At 41.6% G+C, this 18,251-nt stretch overlaps 1 protein-coding gene across 1 annotated transcript; it reads left to right on the top strand.

Annotated features, from left to right (window-relative positions):
• Positions 1 to 10,349: 10,349 nt before the first annotated feature.
• Positions 10,350 to 17,135, top strand: LOC132623296 (uncharacterized; the record flags this gene model as incomplete). The annotated part of the gene is made up of 3 exons (XM_060338033.1): positions 10,350 to 12,272; positions 12,330 to 13,543; positions 17,093 to 17,135. Coding segments are annotated over 3 exons (3,180 nt in total), but the record flags the coding sequence as incomplete, so codon positions are not given.
• Between the last annotated feature and the right edge of the window lie 1,116 nt (positions 17,136 to 18,251).

Genomic DNA, 18,251 nt, shown 5'->3' with positions numbered 1-18,251 from the left:
CTTAAAAGGGATCCTGGTATCTTGAGAATTCGAGCGTAGATCGAAGATTCAAAATCCCAATTCGCTGCATCCGAAGCAGGTGATTCTTCTTCCCCTTTCTTGTCTTCATTTTATTTTTCGATTTAGTGGTTCGGTGCTAGTCCAAATATTGCTTTTTATTGGATTTGCGTACATAGTCTGAATATCCGCGCATGTGTTAGAATGTTTGGTTTCCTGTTTTTGTTAAGTTTATTAGGCACCATTTGTGTTAATTAGTCCCCTGTTTGGTTCAGTTTATTTTCTGGCAGTTACTTTCTCGTTTGGGTTTAGTTTCATACGCTTTATGATTGGTTGCATTTGTTGTTCAGTGGACTTAAGAGATTTAGTCTGTTTAGCATAACCTGGTCCATTTTAAGTAGGTCTTTGGGCATTATATGAATATGATTCGTCTAGTTTAAATGCGTGTCCTGTGTCAACATGCTATTATGGTAAGAGTAGTTGGTCGATTATTACGTAATAAGGCCTAGGCATGATCGAATTCAGTTGGTTAGGCATAACAGTGTAATCAACCTGTCTTTAGCTTGTTGCTTATTTGAGTAAAATGGACTAAAGGACATAAGACATAAACCTGTTATTGAGGAGTGCTGAAATTTGAAACTATAATGCTTTATAATCTTGAACCTGTTGAGATATAATTTGGGATGTTGGCCATAACACACTATCACATTTTTTCTTCCTTAATCTAATCAGGCATAGTGACCTAATTTGTCTAACCAACTATGTTTATGGGATTAGCTTTTAACTTGCTTACCTTGGGAGGGTATTTATATGCAGTTTGACTGAGTTGCTATATTATGGGATGGCAACTTGTATTAAGCACTGTAAATCTGTTTGAAATTGTCTTTGTTAGTTGAATTTATACTTTACAAGTCTTTGCTCACCATTCAGTGTGTCTAACCAATGGAAAAAGGTCTTACAAACTTGGCTAAGTGTGAAATGACATCAAAATGGGCTTGAAGCTGCTAACACTAGTTGTCCAGATTGTCCTGATTCTCACTATTAATCTTGATAAGTCTAGAAGTAGGCTGAACTGCCCTGGATTTGTTCACTATCTTTAGAAAAAGCTTTGCCTTTTCTTTTCCCCTCTTCTATGTGGAGTCTGGCTTATATGTTGTCTAGATGTATTTGAACCTGGCATCCCATCCCTGTGTCTGTAAATCTGTCCATTCGCAAATATGAGTATTTTTGCCAAATACCACTGTTATGGGTGAATCAGTGTTGACGTCAGTTGGTATAATCAAGCATGTTTATATTTTTATTCAGTCTTTTGGGTTAATTTAAAATTGCTTTGCATAAGGTTTGGGCAGTTGAGTTGAAATAATGACATGGTCAAGATATTGTTTGTTGTTTTAAGCCCAGTTTCTCTACTTCCTTTTCATCTGGGCATGTCATTTAAGTTGTATTGCGTTAGATATAGTTCCTAGTTAGTTTGAGCAAAACAGTGACCTTAAATGGTTTGAATGTAGTGTTGTAAAATCTGAACCTGTTGAAACCTCTTTTAGCTCAAGTTGGAGATTTGAAGACATAAAGATCATCTTTTTTTATTTTTATTTCTAAAACAGCTATTTTTCTCTATACGATTCCCCATATGCAAGCATTCCTCTAAAACATGATCAACCCTTCTTAAATGGTACCAGTCAGTCAGGTTTGTGGAATTAGAGGCTGTCTAGGCTTTAATGAATGCTGAAATAACTTTTTCTGGAATTACAAGCCACTGGCAATGATGATACGGGGCTATAAATACTAATATGTTGCCTTGTTAATGTGGAAATGGAACTGGACAGTGCGAATGGTCACTATAAATGCCCTTCCTAGATTCAGTAGGTATTTTGCAATATGCCACGCTTAGATTTGGTACGCGGTGTATGTTGCCAATATATTTAATCTATATATTGTGTATCTCCGTTTCAGTGAAAGCAGGTCTGATTTTTACTGCCTTTGCTGTAGCAAGCCTAATGTTTTTTTTAGCTTCCCTGTTTTCGTGAAATAATAGTTTTATCACGTTCAGTCCGTAGTTGTCAAGTCCTTATTTTTAGTTTAGTCTATTCCATCTTGTTCAGTTATAAGGAACCAGCTGCCCTTTTGTACTAAGCTTAAGTTCACCATGTTTAGTATATATGTATAAATACCTTCGGGAGTGTTGAATTACTGCCTTCTTCCTCAAACCGCCCCGTGAAAGATTTAGGAGTACATGATTAAATCTGTAAGGCCTGCTGTATTGCTATTTGCTCAATCTTTAGATTCTTATAGTGCAAGCATGTTGTATTTAATAGCATATGTGTATACAAGAGGTATACTCGATTATACACAGCATATACATGGTCTGCTTCGAGTGTATATTTTACATATTGATCCTATTCATCTAATGGTATCCTAATCCGTTTTCTTTTCGTTTCTTTTTTTATGCATGACCATCGCATACGAGTCCCCTCAGACTCGTCTTCTTCCGCATTCGATGTTGGGCTAAAGCCCAACGAAACATTACTCTTTTCTCGAGTCCAATCCACACAGCAGCAACAGGCCGTGGCCTCCCCCCTACAATAAATTGGAACAGTAGCAGCAACTGCAACAGTAAAACTGGGGCAAAAGCCCAATAGCAGCAGATCAGCGGCCCAAATGGGCTGCCCATTTGATTTTTATACCTCTGCCTTATCTTATGCCTTAATTTGTATATTATTTGACTAACACTTGTTCTCATTTCGTTTTTCTCCCTTAGCTTTTCGGTGAATTATTGGAAATTAGTAGGGATAGTTTAGTAAGGGGTAGTTAGATAAAAGACTAATCAATCCCATAAATCTATTCTTCTCTTTTATGTCAAAATTATTTATAAGCATCTAATATTTATCTTATTTAAAATAACTGATTTGCAAACAGCCTAATTTCATATCTTGAGGCAAAGGATTCATATTTTATTGGAATTTTTGAAATATCACTAACATGTAAATAGGAATTAAAGAATATTTTGTACTTCTAAAACGCAAAGTTAATCAATATATCATCGTTTCAGTTTGTTTCAAATGTTTGTTAAAGCATTACGCAAACCCGCACTTTCTTTTGCCTATACATTTCATGCGAATTTTATTTTTAATAGCATCATCATTTAAAAATCTTTGCAACATTTATAAGTTTATTTTCAAATGGCATTTGCAGTTTCTTCTTTTTTTTTATGCGAATTATTATATTTTTTACAAATTTCATTCTAAATAGCACTTCTATTTAAAGCCTTAATAATATTTATAAATTTTATGGCACTTGAAGTCTCCTTTTATACAAATTATTATATTCTTTCCCATAGGTTTTATTAGCATTTTATTTCAAGAACCTTAGCAACATTCATAAACTTTTTTTCAAATAGCATTCTAAAATATCCTCTTACGCGAATTACTAATCCCATTTTTAACAACATTATTATTTGAAGTCCTTTTCTTTATAAAATGACATTTAAAATCTTCTTTTGCACCAATTGTTATATTTTTACAAGTCTTGTTTGCACAAGCTATTCTCTTAAAATTTAAATATTATACCCAACATTGATTAATTAACCTAAGTTTGGTCGGATAACCGTAAGTTAACGGATTCTAAAGGATGCCTAACCCCTTCCCTTTAGGATAATATAGAACCCTTACCTAGAATCACACTGGTTAAGTAGACCATTAACAAAGGTTTAGTTTTAACTTTACCTTAGTTAATATCTAGGTGTCCTAATTCACCGTTAAAATTAATTAGGTGGCGACTCCTTAAAATAAACAAGCATATTTAGGAATCTCCAATATGTTGTACTCCGCTTCAACTCCCGGGTTAAAATGGGGTATAACAACTTGGCGACTCCGCTGGGGACTTTTAGGTTCTTAACCATAACAACTTAGGTTAATAATTAAATTTGTTGGATGTTTGGTTGTTTTCTTTATTTTTTTTGCCTTTATTGTTGCTTTATTTTTTTTATGTTCTTTTAAGTGATTATTTTATTATGTAAATTTTCTATGTAATATGTATGTTATTGCTTTCCTTAAATTGGCATTCCGCTCATATTTCTTCCACTCCTGGAAAACTCACACATATTCACACACTTAAAGCGGCTTCGCAGTTTGCGCCCGTGCACTACTAAATTACCCCTTTAGTTGGATTGGTCTAGTGGATTTAGTCGATCAGCGGTGCAGTCGACGGCCACAGACTTTCCACTCCCAAGTTGTCCGCTTGGGGGAGCCTTGCGTCATAGGAAAACAACTCCTAGTCAGCCTAAGATAGAGCTAAGCCAAAACCCTTTAAGGGCATGCACGAACCTAGGAGGCTTAATACCCAGGGTGTATTAAGTCCATTAGTCAACCTCTTCCAAAATGTCCAGGTGGGTCTACGACCCCGAGCGACGGTTATCACGTTATGTGCATTGATTTGAAGGATGAATGTGCGTTATGTGGACCATGTGCTATTTAGGTAGAACTAACCATTTGTGAACACAGGTAACCATGAGTCAACACAATGCCTACCCGAGATTCAGCATGGTTTTGAGCGTCCCTTCCCAACTAACAGCATGGTGGGTTGATTTGGGGGATTACGGACAGCGGGTTGTACGTGGAGCATTGGGACACTTGCCGTCTTTGATGGATATCCAGCCCTGCAGAGACATCATCGAGGCTGCAACTGTGTTTTGGGATGAAAAGAGGGTCGTGTTTAGATTTGGCAACATTGAGATGACTCCGTTGTTAGAGGAAATAGGAGGCTATATAGAAAATGTGGCATTATTACGTAAACCAAGAAAATGGCAAAATTGTGGCATGATTATTCCGAGGCAACCTTTACCAAAAGAATTTGCTGACAGCTTCGGGTTCAGAGAGGGTAAAGGTGTGGAATGTTTGCAGAAGTCTATGATACCACTCGAGTATTTGTATCACAGATTCGGTTATCAAAGGAGTTTCGTCGATCATCAGGATGAATTCTTCTCATATGACTCTTGGAAGCAGAAACGGTGCTTCGCTTTCGCAGTATGTTTTTTAGGGACTATAGTATTTCCTAAAGGAACCACAAAAGAAATTCACACCCATCTTGTTATTGTAACTAAGGCTCTTTTTGGTGGCATCGACGGGAAACACTACACTCTGGTCCCTATGGTCGTGGCAGATATCTACCGAGCATTAGGGCGTTGTAAGCGCGGGTATAAGCATTTTGAAGGATGCAACTTGCTTCTGCAAATTTGGCTGATAGAACATCTTCAGAAAGTCAACGGGGGTCTAGCGTTCCAGAAGCCGATGGGTGAGAATCACATTCTGGGTCATGTTCCAGGCGCTATCTTGACAGCAAAATCATTTGAGAAACCAAAGTGTGTGAAAGAGTGGGTAGAATTTCTTAGCCATTTGAACGATGACTCGATGCAATGGATGTTCAGTTGGTTTCCGTCTGAGGTTTTGGTGTTTCGAACGAAGATCGTGCCATTTTTGGTCTTGATAGGACTTCGAGGTTTGCAGCCTTACGCCCCGCTGAGAGTTTTGAGACAATCAGGGAGGAAGCAAAAGCATGCATATTACTCCGACAATTGCGTAAGAAAAGTCTTGTTTCTGAAGCCGAGCATCGTGCACAACTTAAGGAAAAGGAAAGGGAAGCAGAGAATTGGAAGCAGCAAGCACTTAGTTACGAGCAAAGTATGCAAGAGTTGGATACACTTCTGGCTGAACAGGGCGATACTTGTATCAAAGAAGGCATCAAAACAGGGGGTGTTCTAGCTATGTCATACCTTGCCCAGAATCGCCGAAAGATCGATCAGTCAATTCGGGCAACCAAGAGGTTCAAGAGCGACGAAGGGCCATCTTCATTTTAGTTAACTTGTTCAATAGCGATTGTAATAATTTCTTTTGCATTGGGATTATATTCGTTTTGGGCTTTCAATTAATAGCACACTGGAATGACACATGACTACATATGTTATCCTTCAAATCCACGCTAGGCCTACCTTTGGCACAAAAGGTCCCTTGCATAATAGGACGCATTGATTTCCTTCCGATATGTTTTGTTTGCTATTCAATATATGTTTGTTTGCAATATGTTTTGTTTGCTATTCAATGTATGTTTGCTACGCAATATGTGCTTATTTGCTATGCAACATGTGCTTATTTCAACATTATCTGCTAAATCTCCATATTATTTTAAACAACAATCATTCGGACCATACTAACACAGCTTTCTTCATTCTTAAAAGGTTTATTTTTTACTATCCCCCAGAGGTTGATTCGCGTTGACTGTGAACTGGCAGACCACCCATACTTCACGAGATCAAAAGCACGAACGTCCGGCAATATGAATGATTCAGGGGCATCCGAACAGACTGGCTTGGGACTCGTCACTCTTCCAAGAGAGGAACCTGAGGCTTCAGGAGGGGGAAATGATGAACTCATTGCCCAATTGTTGCAGCAAATGGCCAATATGCAGACCGAAATTGAGCGACTGCGGAATCTCACCAATCCGTCCATCACTTTGAACGCCCCTCACCCTGAGCAAAGAACAAACACAACAATTCCACCATCCTTTTCGCCTGTCGATTCACCCGCTCCACAACCTTCTCCCTCAAACCCTCCGCTTTACACAGTCCATCCAAATACCTCCAACCCCCAACAAACTAACCAACAATCCGCCTCACAACAGTCAAATCCACAACAAACCATTCCACACCAGATCCACCCGCAACCAACCATCCCGCAACAAACTATCCAACGACAAACCATCCCGCAACAAGCCAACATACAACAAACTACTTCACAACCAAATGACCAGCAACAAGCCAACCTCCAGCAAATTAACTTCCAACAAACCAATTCACAACCTTTCGCTACTCCTTACATTCCTCAACCTGCAGTTACCCAAATTAACCCACATACCCAAAACTACCAAGCAGTTCACCATACACCATTGGCGCATATTGCCAGCCATAACACACAGTATGCGGCAGAAGCTCATCCTTTCACTACCCAGGCACAGGCCTTGCAACATCCAGAAGTTGACCCCTATGAAGAGTTGGAAAGGGAAGCTAGGGCAAGAGCGGACGAAGATGTGTCAAAAGAGCTTCGCAGTCTGAGGGAAGCAGTCAGGAACATCCAAACCAACAGGGGATGTGAAGGACTTGAATATGAAGATCTGTGCATTCACCCGGACATTGAGTTACCTGCTGGATATAAGGTGCCGAAGTTTGACATGTTCGACGGGAAGGGAAACCCTCGGGCTCATTTGAGATCATATTGCGATAAGCTTGTCGGAGTGGGTAAAAATCAAGCTATCAGAATGAAACTGTTTATAAGGAGCCTAACTGGAGAGGCACTCGATTGGTACACATACCAAGACCCGCAGAGGTGGCACAGTTGGGGAGATATGGCCCAGGAATTCATGGACAGATTCAGGTTCAACACTGAGACTATCCCGGACCGGTTTTATTTGATGAAGCTGGAGAGAAAATCAACAGAAACTTTCCGGGAATACGCTATGCGCTGGAGAGCAGAAGCAGCAAAAGTCCAGCCTCCAATGGCAGAGAGTGAAATGACGATGCTTTTCGTACAATCTCTAAAGGACCCCACATATTATGAGAGAATGTTAAGTGTCATTGGGCAGAAGTTTGCTGAAGTCATCAGGATGGGGGACTTCATAGAAGAAGGGATAAAAACAGGAAGAGTTACAAATCTTGCGGCCTTGCAGGCCACAAGTAAGGCCATTCAGGCAGACCCTGCTAAGAAGAAGAGAGACGGAGTATCCCCGGTCATGGCCATCCAAGATCAAAGACCCACCCCAAAATCAACCCGCCAATATTCTTCACCCCAGCCCTCGCACTACAGCCAGTACACCCAAATACCTCAGCCTTATTACCAACCCCCACCTACCCCCCTTCCGGTCTATCATACTCAACCAACATATTACTCACCCCGGTCACCTTCCTACCAAAACCCACCACAACACCGTCCAACCTACGCAACGCAACCCCAGTACCATTCACCAAACCACCCACAAAACACCCCTCGACCACGCCCAAATGTCGAAAGAAGACCAACCAAAACTTACACACCATTAGCCGAACCTTTAGCCCAACTGTACGAGAGGCTGAAAATGGCAGGGATACTCCAACCGATTCAAGGAAGAACTCCTGATCCCATCCCGGGATGGTATGACGGGACTAAACATTGTGCATATCATTCAGGAATTGCAGGGCATGATACCGGAAGCTGCTTTGCTCTCAAGGATAGAGTTGAGACGTTGATCAAGGAAGGGGTCATACAGCTTAAGGAAGCTCCCCCGAACATAAACAACAATCCGCTGCCGAATCATGGCGATGCAAATGTGCACATGATCACCCTTGATGAAGATTGCAATCTGGAGGGGACTATCGTGCCAATTAAAGAAAGGGAGGAGGTTGAATCGTCGGCTTGTGTTGCTCCAATAATCACGGTTCACAAGAGGGCCCCATTCGAAGTGCTCACCCCAAGGCCCAGGATCACAGCTTTCGTTGCCCCAACACCTTCTCGCAACACCAAAGCAGTCCCCTGGGATTATCAATCTGGTGAAAGAGACAAAGGGAAAGGAAGAGTAGTCGTGGAAGCCGTTGCCACCGGAATGACTAGGTCTGGACGGTGCTATGCCCCCGAAGAGATAGCACGAGGGGCGTCAAGCAAGGAAAATGGTCCGAAGAAGGCCGTTACAGAAGCTGAAGTCGAAGAATTCTGGAGAAAAATGCCAACGAAGGAATATTCTGTTGTAGAACAATTGAAGAAAACGCCAGCTCAGATTTCCTTATTCGCATTATTGATGAGTTCTGAAGCTCATAGGAGCGCTCTAGTGAAAATACTGAACGAAGCCTACGTTCCGGCCGAGACTTCCAGTGAGAAATTATCGGCTATGGTAGGGGAGATCCTTGAGGCCCACCGGGTCTCTTTTCATAACGACGAGTTGCCACCTGAAGGTTTGGGGCATAACAAAGCATTGAACATCACCATCAAATGCAGGGATAAGTTCATCTCCAAAGTATTGGTCGACGGAGGCTCTGCTGTGAATATATGTCCTGTTGCCACTCTACGAGCATTAGGGATAGACGTCGGGAAACTCCGTGACAGTCAAGTCAGTGTCAAAGGATTTGACGGAGCCCAAAGAGATGTTGTTGGAGAGATCGATTTGTTTCTGGAGATTGGGCCTGTGGAGTTCATTGTGAAGTTCCAAGTGATGGACATATCTACTTGTTACAACCTGCTGATCGGGAGACCATGGATCCACATGGCTGGCGCGGTTCCTTCCACTTTGCATCAGAGCCTGAAGTTTGTGTGGAATCACCAAGAAATAGTGATCCATGGAGAAGGCAACAATTCTTTATACCCGGAATGTTCAATTCCTCCTATTCAAAGTGTGGAAAGGCTAGACGGATCGGTTTTTCATATTAAGGAGAATGTGTGCACTGCTCAAGCGAAAAGAATGGAATTGCCACAAGTACTTATGATGGTGGCGTGGGAGATGCTGAAGAATGGCTTCCGACCCGGTCAAGGACTTGGTCCGAACTTGAATGGAATTGTCGAACCAATTCAACTGCCCGGGCACAAGCATACTTTCGGTCTCGGATATGAGCCCACCCCCGAAGAGATTGCTTCGGCTAGTCTCAAAAGAAGAAGTGACATTCCCTTGCCAAAGCCTGTTCCTTGCCTGAATCAGTCATTTCTTAAGGCTTCCGCTGCCCAAGCACCAGAGGAAACGCTTGAAAACAACCTCCTGGAAAGTTTTAAACACTTATTCATCACCGAAGAAGAAACTGAATGCAGTATGGTTTCGGATGGGTATTCTGAAGACCCGACTATCCGGGATGCAGAGCCGGGATGCCGTTTGAATAATTGGACTTGTAACCCGCCCCCGTTTCTCCGGGAGTCTTGGTAGACTAATTGTATTCAGCATTTGATGAAATAGACTCGATTTGAAATTGAGGCCTGAATCGTGTCTATGCTTTTGTTATTTTTGCCTCTAAACTTTGAAGTTCAAATGCAATTTTCAAGCCATGCTTTTATTTATATTTTTTCCATCTTTGCTTAATTAATTTTCTTTTATTTTTCAGCAATCAAATTAACAAATCTGCCAATACTGTGAATGTGACACATAATGAAACAAGCAAGCCCATAGGAAATGTCGAGCAAGATTCTGAAGAATATGAAGGGGATATGCAACCCGAGGGATTAACTAAGGATTTTGAGTATTTTGAAAATAAGCCGAAACCAAATTTGGATGAAACGGAAATTATAAATTTGAGTAATTCAAAAATCATTATGGAAGTGAGAATCAGTGTCCATTTGACCCCGTCGCAGAGAGAAGAATTGATCAAACTCCTGAAGGAATATATAGATGTGTTCGCTTGGTCTTACGATGATATGCCCGGATTGAGCACTGACATTGTTTCGCATAAGTTGTCTCTTGATCCATCCTGTCCTCCGATAAAGCAAAAGAAAAGAAACATTAAATCAGACTTGAGCTTAAAAATCAAGGAAGAGATCTCCAAGCAGTTTGATGCCAAGGTCATTCGAACTACGATGTACCCCACTTGGCTAGCCAATATCGTTCCCGTGCCAAAGAAGGATGGCAAGGTTAGGGTATGCGTAGATTATCGGGATCTCAACAGAGCCAGTCCGAAAGATGACTTTCCCCTTCCAAATATCCATATGCTCATTGATAATTGTGCAAAGCATGAGTTGCAGTCTTTCGTTGACTGCTACGCGGGATATCACCAAATCCTGATGGACGAGGAAGATGCAGAGAAAACAGCATTCATCACACCTTTGGGGGTGTATTATTATCGGGTGATGCCTTTCGGGCTCAAAAACGCAGGGGCCACGTACATGAGAGCCATGACCACCATCTTCCATGATATGATCCATAAAGAGATTGAAGTCTATGTGGATGATATCATCATCAAGTCGCGAAAGAGTTCAGACCATCTGACGGATTTGAGAAAGTTCTTCGACAGGTTGAGGCGATACAATCTGAAGTTGAACCCCGCAAAATGTGCATTCGGTGTTCCTGCAGGGAAGTTGTTGGGTTTTATTGTGAGCAGAAGGGGCATAGAGTTAGACCCCTCGAAGATAAAGGCCATTCAGGAGTTGCCTGCCCCAAAGAGTCGGAAAGATGTGATGAGTTTCCTCGGGCGTCTCAACTACATCAATCGATTTATAGCGCAATCAACGGTGATATGCGAACCAATAATTAAGTTATTGAGGAAGGACGCTCCTACCAAATGGACTGAAGATTGCCAAAGAGCCTTTGACAAAATCAAAGAATATTTGTCTAGCCCGCCTGTTTTGGTGCCTCCAGAAGCTGGAAGACCTTTGCTGTTGTATTTGTCCGTATCGGAGAACGCGTTTGGATGTGTATTAGGTCAACATGACAAAACAGGAAGGAAAGAGCGAGCAATATATTACTTGAGCAAAAAGTTCACACCTTACGAGGCACGGTATACGTTATTGGAACGCACCTGTTGTGCTTTGACTTGGGTTGCACAGAAGTTGAGACATTATTTGTCTGCATATACTACTTACCTCATCTCAAGGATGGACCCACTCAAGTACATCTTCCAGAAGCCTATGCCTACGGGGAAGCTAGCTAAGTGGCAAATGTTGTTGAGCGAGTTTGATATTGTGTATGTTACTCAAAAGGCTGTCAAAGGGCAGGCGATAGCTGATCATCTTGCAGAAAATCCTGTGGGCAAGGAATACATACCCCTTAAAACCTATTTCCCGGATGAAGAAGTGTTGTTCATCGGGGAAGATATCGCAGAAGAGTACCCAGGGTGGAGACTGTTTTTCGATGGGGCGGCAAATGCTAAAGGGGTCGGCATTGGAGCAGTTTTGATTTCAGAGTCAGGACATCACTATCCCATTTCAGCCAAAATCAAGTTCCCGTGTACCAATATTATGGCAGAATATGAGGCTTGTATTCTTGGCCTCAGAATGGCCGCTGATATGCATATACAGGAACTTTTGGTTATAGGCGATTCAGACTTACTGGTTCATCAAGTGCGAGGCGAATGGACCACTAAGAACGGGAAAATACTGCCATACTTGCATTGCGTGAAAGATTTATGTAAGAGATTCATCAGGGTGGAATTCAAACACGTTCCAAGGACACAGAACGAGTTCGCTGATGCTTTGGCCACTCTGTCCTCTATGATTCAGCACCCGGACAAGAATCGCATAGATCCTATCAAGATAAATGTGCACGATCAACAGGCATATTGCTTCTATGTGGACGAAGAGCCTGATGGAGAACCTTGGTACTATGACATTAACAAATATCTTAAGACAGGAGACTATCCGGAAGGCATAACCAGTGTTCAGAAGAAAACGCTTCGGAGATTAGCAAACCATTTCTTCCTAAGTGGAGAAATCCTGTATAGGAGGACTCCAGATTTAGGATTATTAAGATGTGTTGATGCTAAAGAAGCGGCTCGGTTGATTGAAGAAGTGCATGGAGGTACATGTGGGCCTCATATGAATGGCTTTAATCTGGCCAAGAAAATCCTTCGCGCAGGCTATTTCTGGATGACTATGGAATCAGATTGTATCCGTTTCGTGCAGAAATGTCATCGATGTCAGATTCATGGTGATTTGATTCGGGTTCCGCCAAATGAATTAAATGTGACAAGTTCTCCGTGGCCTTTCGCAGCTTGGGGTATGGATGTCATTGGTCCTATCGAGCCAGCCGCGTCGAATGGACACAGGTTCATTTTGGTAGCCATTGATTATTTCACAAAGTGGGTGGAAGCATCTTCGCACAAGTCGGTAACAAAGAAGGTGGTAGCAGATTTCGTTCGGAGCAACATTATTTGCCGATTCGGAATCCCAGAGTCAATTATAACAGATAATGGAGCTAATCTTAACAGTGATCTAATGCGGGAGATTTGCGAGACATTTAAGATTACTCATCGCAATTCCACTCCTTATCGCCCTCAGATGAATGGGGCAGTCGAAGCAGCGAACAAAAACATCAAAAGAATACTGAGGAAGATGATCGATAATTACAGGCATTGGCACGAAAAACTGCCGTTAGCTCTCCTCGGTTATCGCACTACTGTGAGAACTTCAACGGGGGCAGCACCTTATCTTTTGGTCTATGGGACAGAGGCGGTGTTACCTGCTGAGGTAGAAATACCATCTTTGAGAATCATCCAAGAAGCTGAGTTAAGTGACGCTAAGTGGATGCAGAATCGATACGAACAATTGATGCTCATTGACGGAAAGAGATTGAATGCCGTTTGTCATGGACAGCTTTATCAGAATAGAATGGCCAAAGCTTTCAACAAGAAGGTAAGACCGAGGCAATTCAAAACAGGGCAATTGGTACTGAAACGCATATTCCCATGTCAAGATGAAGCCAAAGGAAAATTTGCACCTAACTGGCAGGGACCTTATGTGGTTCATCGGGTATTGACTGGAGGAGCATTAATCCTAGCAGAAATGGATGGCGAAATTTGGCCGAAAGCTATCAACGCAGATGTCGTCAAGAGATATTATATTTAGAAACCTTCTTTTATTTGCATGAAATATTCTTCAACACTTTTCCATGTAATAGCACTACTCTCCCTTAGCGGGACGCATGACGAACCTATATCGGGTTAGGTCTTTAAGATAGAATTTCTCTCGAATTTTATTTTTTTTCTTGTATTATGAACTACGCCTGACCTGATTCCCATGGGGGATACGTAGGCGGCCCGCATAGGCCTCGGTCACATTCTCACAAAACCTCAATATCCTTTTTGTATTATGAACTACGCCTGACCTGATTCCCATGGGGGATACGTAGGCGGCCCGCATAGGCCTCGGTCACATCACTTCAAAATTCCAATTTTATTTCTGCTTGTAATTGTGAACTGCGCCTGACCTGATTCCCATGGGGGATACGTAGGCGGCCCGCATAGGCCTCGGTCACATCATTTTATTCTCCCCAATTGCATTTCCGCTTGTAATTTGAACTACGCTCGACCTGATTCCTCTAGTGGGATACATAGGCAGCCTGTGTAGGCTCGGTCTGGCCATTTTGAAAAGATCAACATCCTTTGCACCAGAAACTGGGACAATTTTTTTTAAAAAGGGATCACCGTAAGACAACATCGACAGACTCGGGAGAATATTGTTCGACAGAGTCGTCGGGCAGAAGAAAACTTCGGAAAAGGGGCATTCGCTTTGTTTCACAATGTGTCACAGTTCCGAGTTCAGCAAAATTATTTATCACCATACATATAGTTTACTATGTCTATTTTTTTCGAAATAATGTGATTCTAATCAGACTGTTTACTAGTCGGCCAAGACTTAAAATGAGCGGAGGTTACAAGTTCATACGAAGCTGGAGGCACGAAGCGCAAGAGCCAGATCCCCAAGTCAACGCGAATCAACCCCCTCCCCAAACTTACAAATTTTCTTTGGATGCAGGTTGCCAAGTTGCAGGAGCGAAATAGGCACGACCTTGAAATGATGGCGCGTCAAACGGTTTGAGCATTCTTCTATCAATTATGTCTTCAAATATAAATAACTTTCGGCGATCACCATAAGCTAATCTTGCAAATTATTTTCTTCAAATATATATCAACGCACAAATATTTTGTATTGCTTTCGAATACATTGCTTTTATTTTTTGCCACTGCGTGTGCTTACAGCCGCATTGCACTGCACCTGCATTAATCACCGTTTTTCATATGATGCATGGGCTGCGCACCGCCCTTCGCATCGTTTTCATATATTTACTAGGCCATGCACCGCCCTTTTAAATTTCTGCATAAGGCCATGCACCGCCTTTCATATGATGCATGAGCTGCGCACCGCTCTTCGCATCGCTTTTATATTGCCTGGGCCATGCACCGCCCTTTTAAATTTCAGCATAAGGCCATGCACCGCCTTTCATATGATGCATGAGCTGCGCACCGCTCTTCGCATCGCTTTTATATTGCCTGGGCCATGCACCGCCCTTTTAAATTTCAGCATAAGGCCATGCACCGCCTTTCATATGATGCATGAGCTGCGCACCGCTCTTCGCATCGCTTTCATATTTACTGGGCCATGCACCGCCCTTTTAAATTTCTGCCTAAGGCCATGCACCGCCTTTCATATGATGCATGAGCTGCGGACCGCTCTTCGCATCGCTTTCATATTTACTGGGCCATGCACCGCCCTTTTAAATTTCTGCCTAAGGCCATGCACCGCCTTTCATATGATGCATGAGCTGCGCACCGCTCTTCGCATCGCTTTCGTATTTACTGGGCCATGCACCGCCCTTTTAAATTTCTGCCTAAGGCCATGCACCGCCTTTCATATGATGCATGAGCTGCGCACCGCTCTTCGCATCGCTTTTATATTGCCTGGGCCATGCACCGCCCTTTTAAATTTCAGCATAAGGCCATGCACCGCCTTTCATATGATGCATGGGCTGCGCACCGCCCTTTGCATCGCTTTCATATTTACTGGGCCATGCACCGCCCTTTTAAATTTCTGCATAAGGCCATGCACCGCCTTTCATATGATGCATGAGCTGCGCACCGCTCTTCGCATCGCTTTCATATTTACTGGGCCATGCACCGCCCTTTTAAATTTCTGCCTAAGGCCATGCACCGCCTTTCATATGATGCATGAGCTGCGCACCGCTCTTCGCATCGCTTTCATATTTACTGGGCCATGCACCGCCCTTTTAAATTTCTGCCTAAGGCCATGCACCGCCTTTCATATGATGCATGAGCTGCGCACCGCTCTTCGCATCGCTTTCATATTTACTGGGCCATGCACCGCCCTTTTAAATTTCTGCCTAAGGCCATGCACCGCCTTTCATATGATGCATGAGCTGCGCACCGCTCTTCGCATCGCTTTTATATTGCCTGGGCCATGCACCGCCCTTTTAAATTTCAGCATAAGGCCATGCACCGCTTTTCATATGATGCATGGGCTGCGCACCGCCCTTTGCATCGCTTTCATATTTACTGGGCCATGCACCGCCCTTTTAAATTTCTGCATAAGGCCATGCACCGCCTTTCATATGATGCATGGGCTGCGCACCGCCCTTCGCACGTTTTCATATTTACTGGGCCATGCACCGCCCTTTTAAATTTCTGCATAAGGCCATGCACCGCCTTTCATATGATGCATGAGCTGCGCACCGCTCTTCGCATCGCTTTCATATTTACTGGGCCATGCACCGCCCTTTTAAATTTCTGCATAAGGCCATGCACCGCCTTTCATATGATGCATGAGCTGCGCACCGCTCTTCGCATCGCTTTTATACTGCCTGGGCCATGCACCGCCCTTTTAAATTTCAGCATGGGCTGCGCACCGCCCTTTGCATCGCTTTCATCTATTACATAGGCCATGCACCGCCCTTTGTAAATTTCTGCATGGGCTGCGCACCGCCCTTAGCACCGCCTTTCATACATTATATGGGCCATGCACTGCCCTTTCAAATTAAAGCATAAGAACATTGCACCGCATTTGCGTCGCTATATTTCAATATTTATTCTTACTGACTATTTTCATCTAGTTTTTAGTTTCGCAGGAGCTTTAGCGCAACGTGGAACTATTTCTTCGGCAGCGAACTGGGGCAATACGTCGGGAAGGACAACCAGACTTCTCGACAAGGGTCAAAGATCTACCTCGAACACTCGGCTCCAAATTCAAATTTCCCGTTCACATTCCAGCACAATCAATTTTTTAGGGTTCTATCACAATACCCAGTGTCATCATAATTCGACACTGGGACAATATTTTTTGCGAAGATTCGCATCAAATCGTGAGTTACCAGTCATAGGTGTCGTAGTCTTCCCAGAACTACACACGGCCTGATTCTCGTGCAACCCGAGATATGTAGGCGATTCAGAGGCCAGAGTTCGGCCGTAATTTTCTTTACCCTTAATCCTCCACAATCCTCTAGCCGGGACAAAATAGGCTACTAAGTCAACGTCTTTGCCCGAAAATTCTTTCATCATTACCAGGCAAAGAGGGACAAGTTGTTGACACCCAATTTTGTCCCGCCTCTCCCCGAAATACCTATTTATACTTCTGATATTTTGAGAAATTAAAAAAAAAAAAAAAAACATGCGCCTAAATTTTACTATAGTTATTAGTCTTTATTTAACACCCACGTTTTATTATTCCGCTGCAGTTATTATTATCGTTATTATTATTATTATTATTATTATTATTATTATTGTTATTATTATTCTTAAATTATCATTTTTATTTTGTCATTAATTATTATTTCTTGTTATTTCCTTTATCATTATTATTGTTATTATTATTATTATTATTAACTACTAATCATTATTATCAGTGTTATTTTGTTATCAATTATTAATCATCATTCATCGTTATTTTATTATTAATTATTATCATTGTTTTATCAATAATTGTTATTTATTATTATTATTATCATCATTATTATTTCTTATTATTATTATCATTATTATCTTATTATTACCACTATTATTGTTACTATTATTAATTTATTAACATTTTGTCACTATCAATAGCGTTATTTATTATTTATTTTTTATTAATTATTATCATCTTTATTATTATTATTATTAATTATTATCATTTTTAATTATCAATATTTGTTATTTACTATTATTATTATATCTATTATTATTTTTTATCACCATTATCATCAACATTATCATTTTTTACCATTATCATTGTTATTAGCAGTATTACTACCGCTATCTATTTGCTACTATTATTTAGTATTATTGAAACTTGCATTTCTCGACGTTTCTACCAACTTCCGCACACACATCGCATTTATTTCGCACATTTAAATGGTAGCGTTTGTTATTAAATATTATAGCACGGTCATTTGCGACATCATATAATTTTTACCCGGATCTTTTTATAATTACATATTTCCGTATTAGGTGATATTCTGGCACCCTTAGTACATCGTCAATCAAAATGTATCTCTTATTCAAATTTAGAAGCCAAACTATTTCTTGCACTCAGTCCGTATTTTGACTTACCGGACCCCAAATCAAAGTCCGATTAATTCCTAATATTTTTGGACTAGACCATATTTTTTATCTCAACTTTTAGATCAGTCCATGTTTAATTTAATAACTCATTCTTTCAAATACCCAGTCTAAAATTTGACCCGATCCACAAATGGACCGGGTCCAATTCATTTCAGCAAAATAAGGGAAACCCTAGGGTTTCCCTTCATTTCTTTTCCCTCATTTTTCCGCCGCTCTCACC

This window comes from Lycium barbarum, chromosome 2, assembly GCF_019175385.1.
Source record: "Lycium barbarum isolate Lr01 chromosome 2, ASM1917538v2, whole genome shotgun sequence".
In the NCBI taxonomy this organism is placed as follows: Eukaryota; Viridiplantae; Streptophyta; class Magnoliopsida; order Solanales; family Solanaceae; genus Lycium; species Lycium barbarum.
This window is presented reverse-complemented; position numbering and strand designations above follow the sequence as displayed.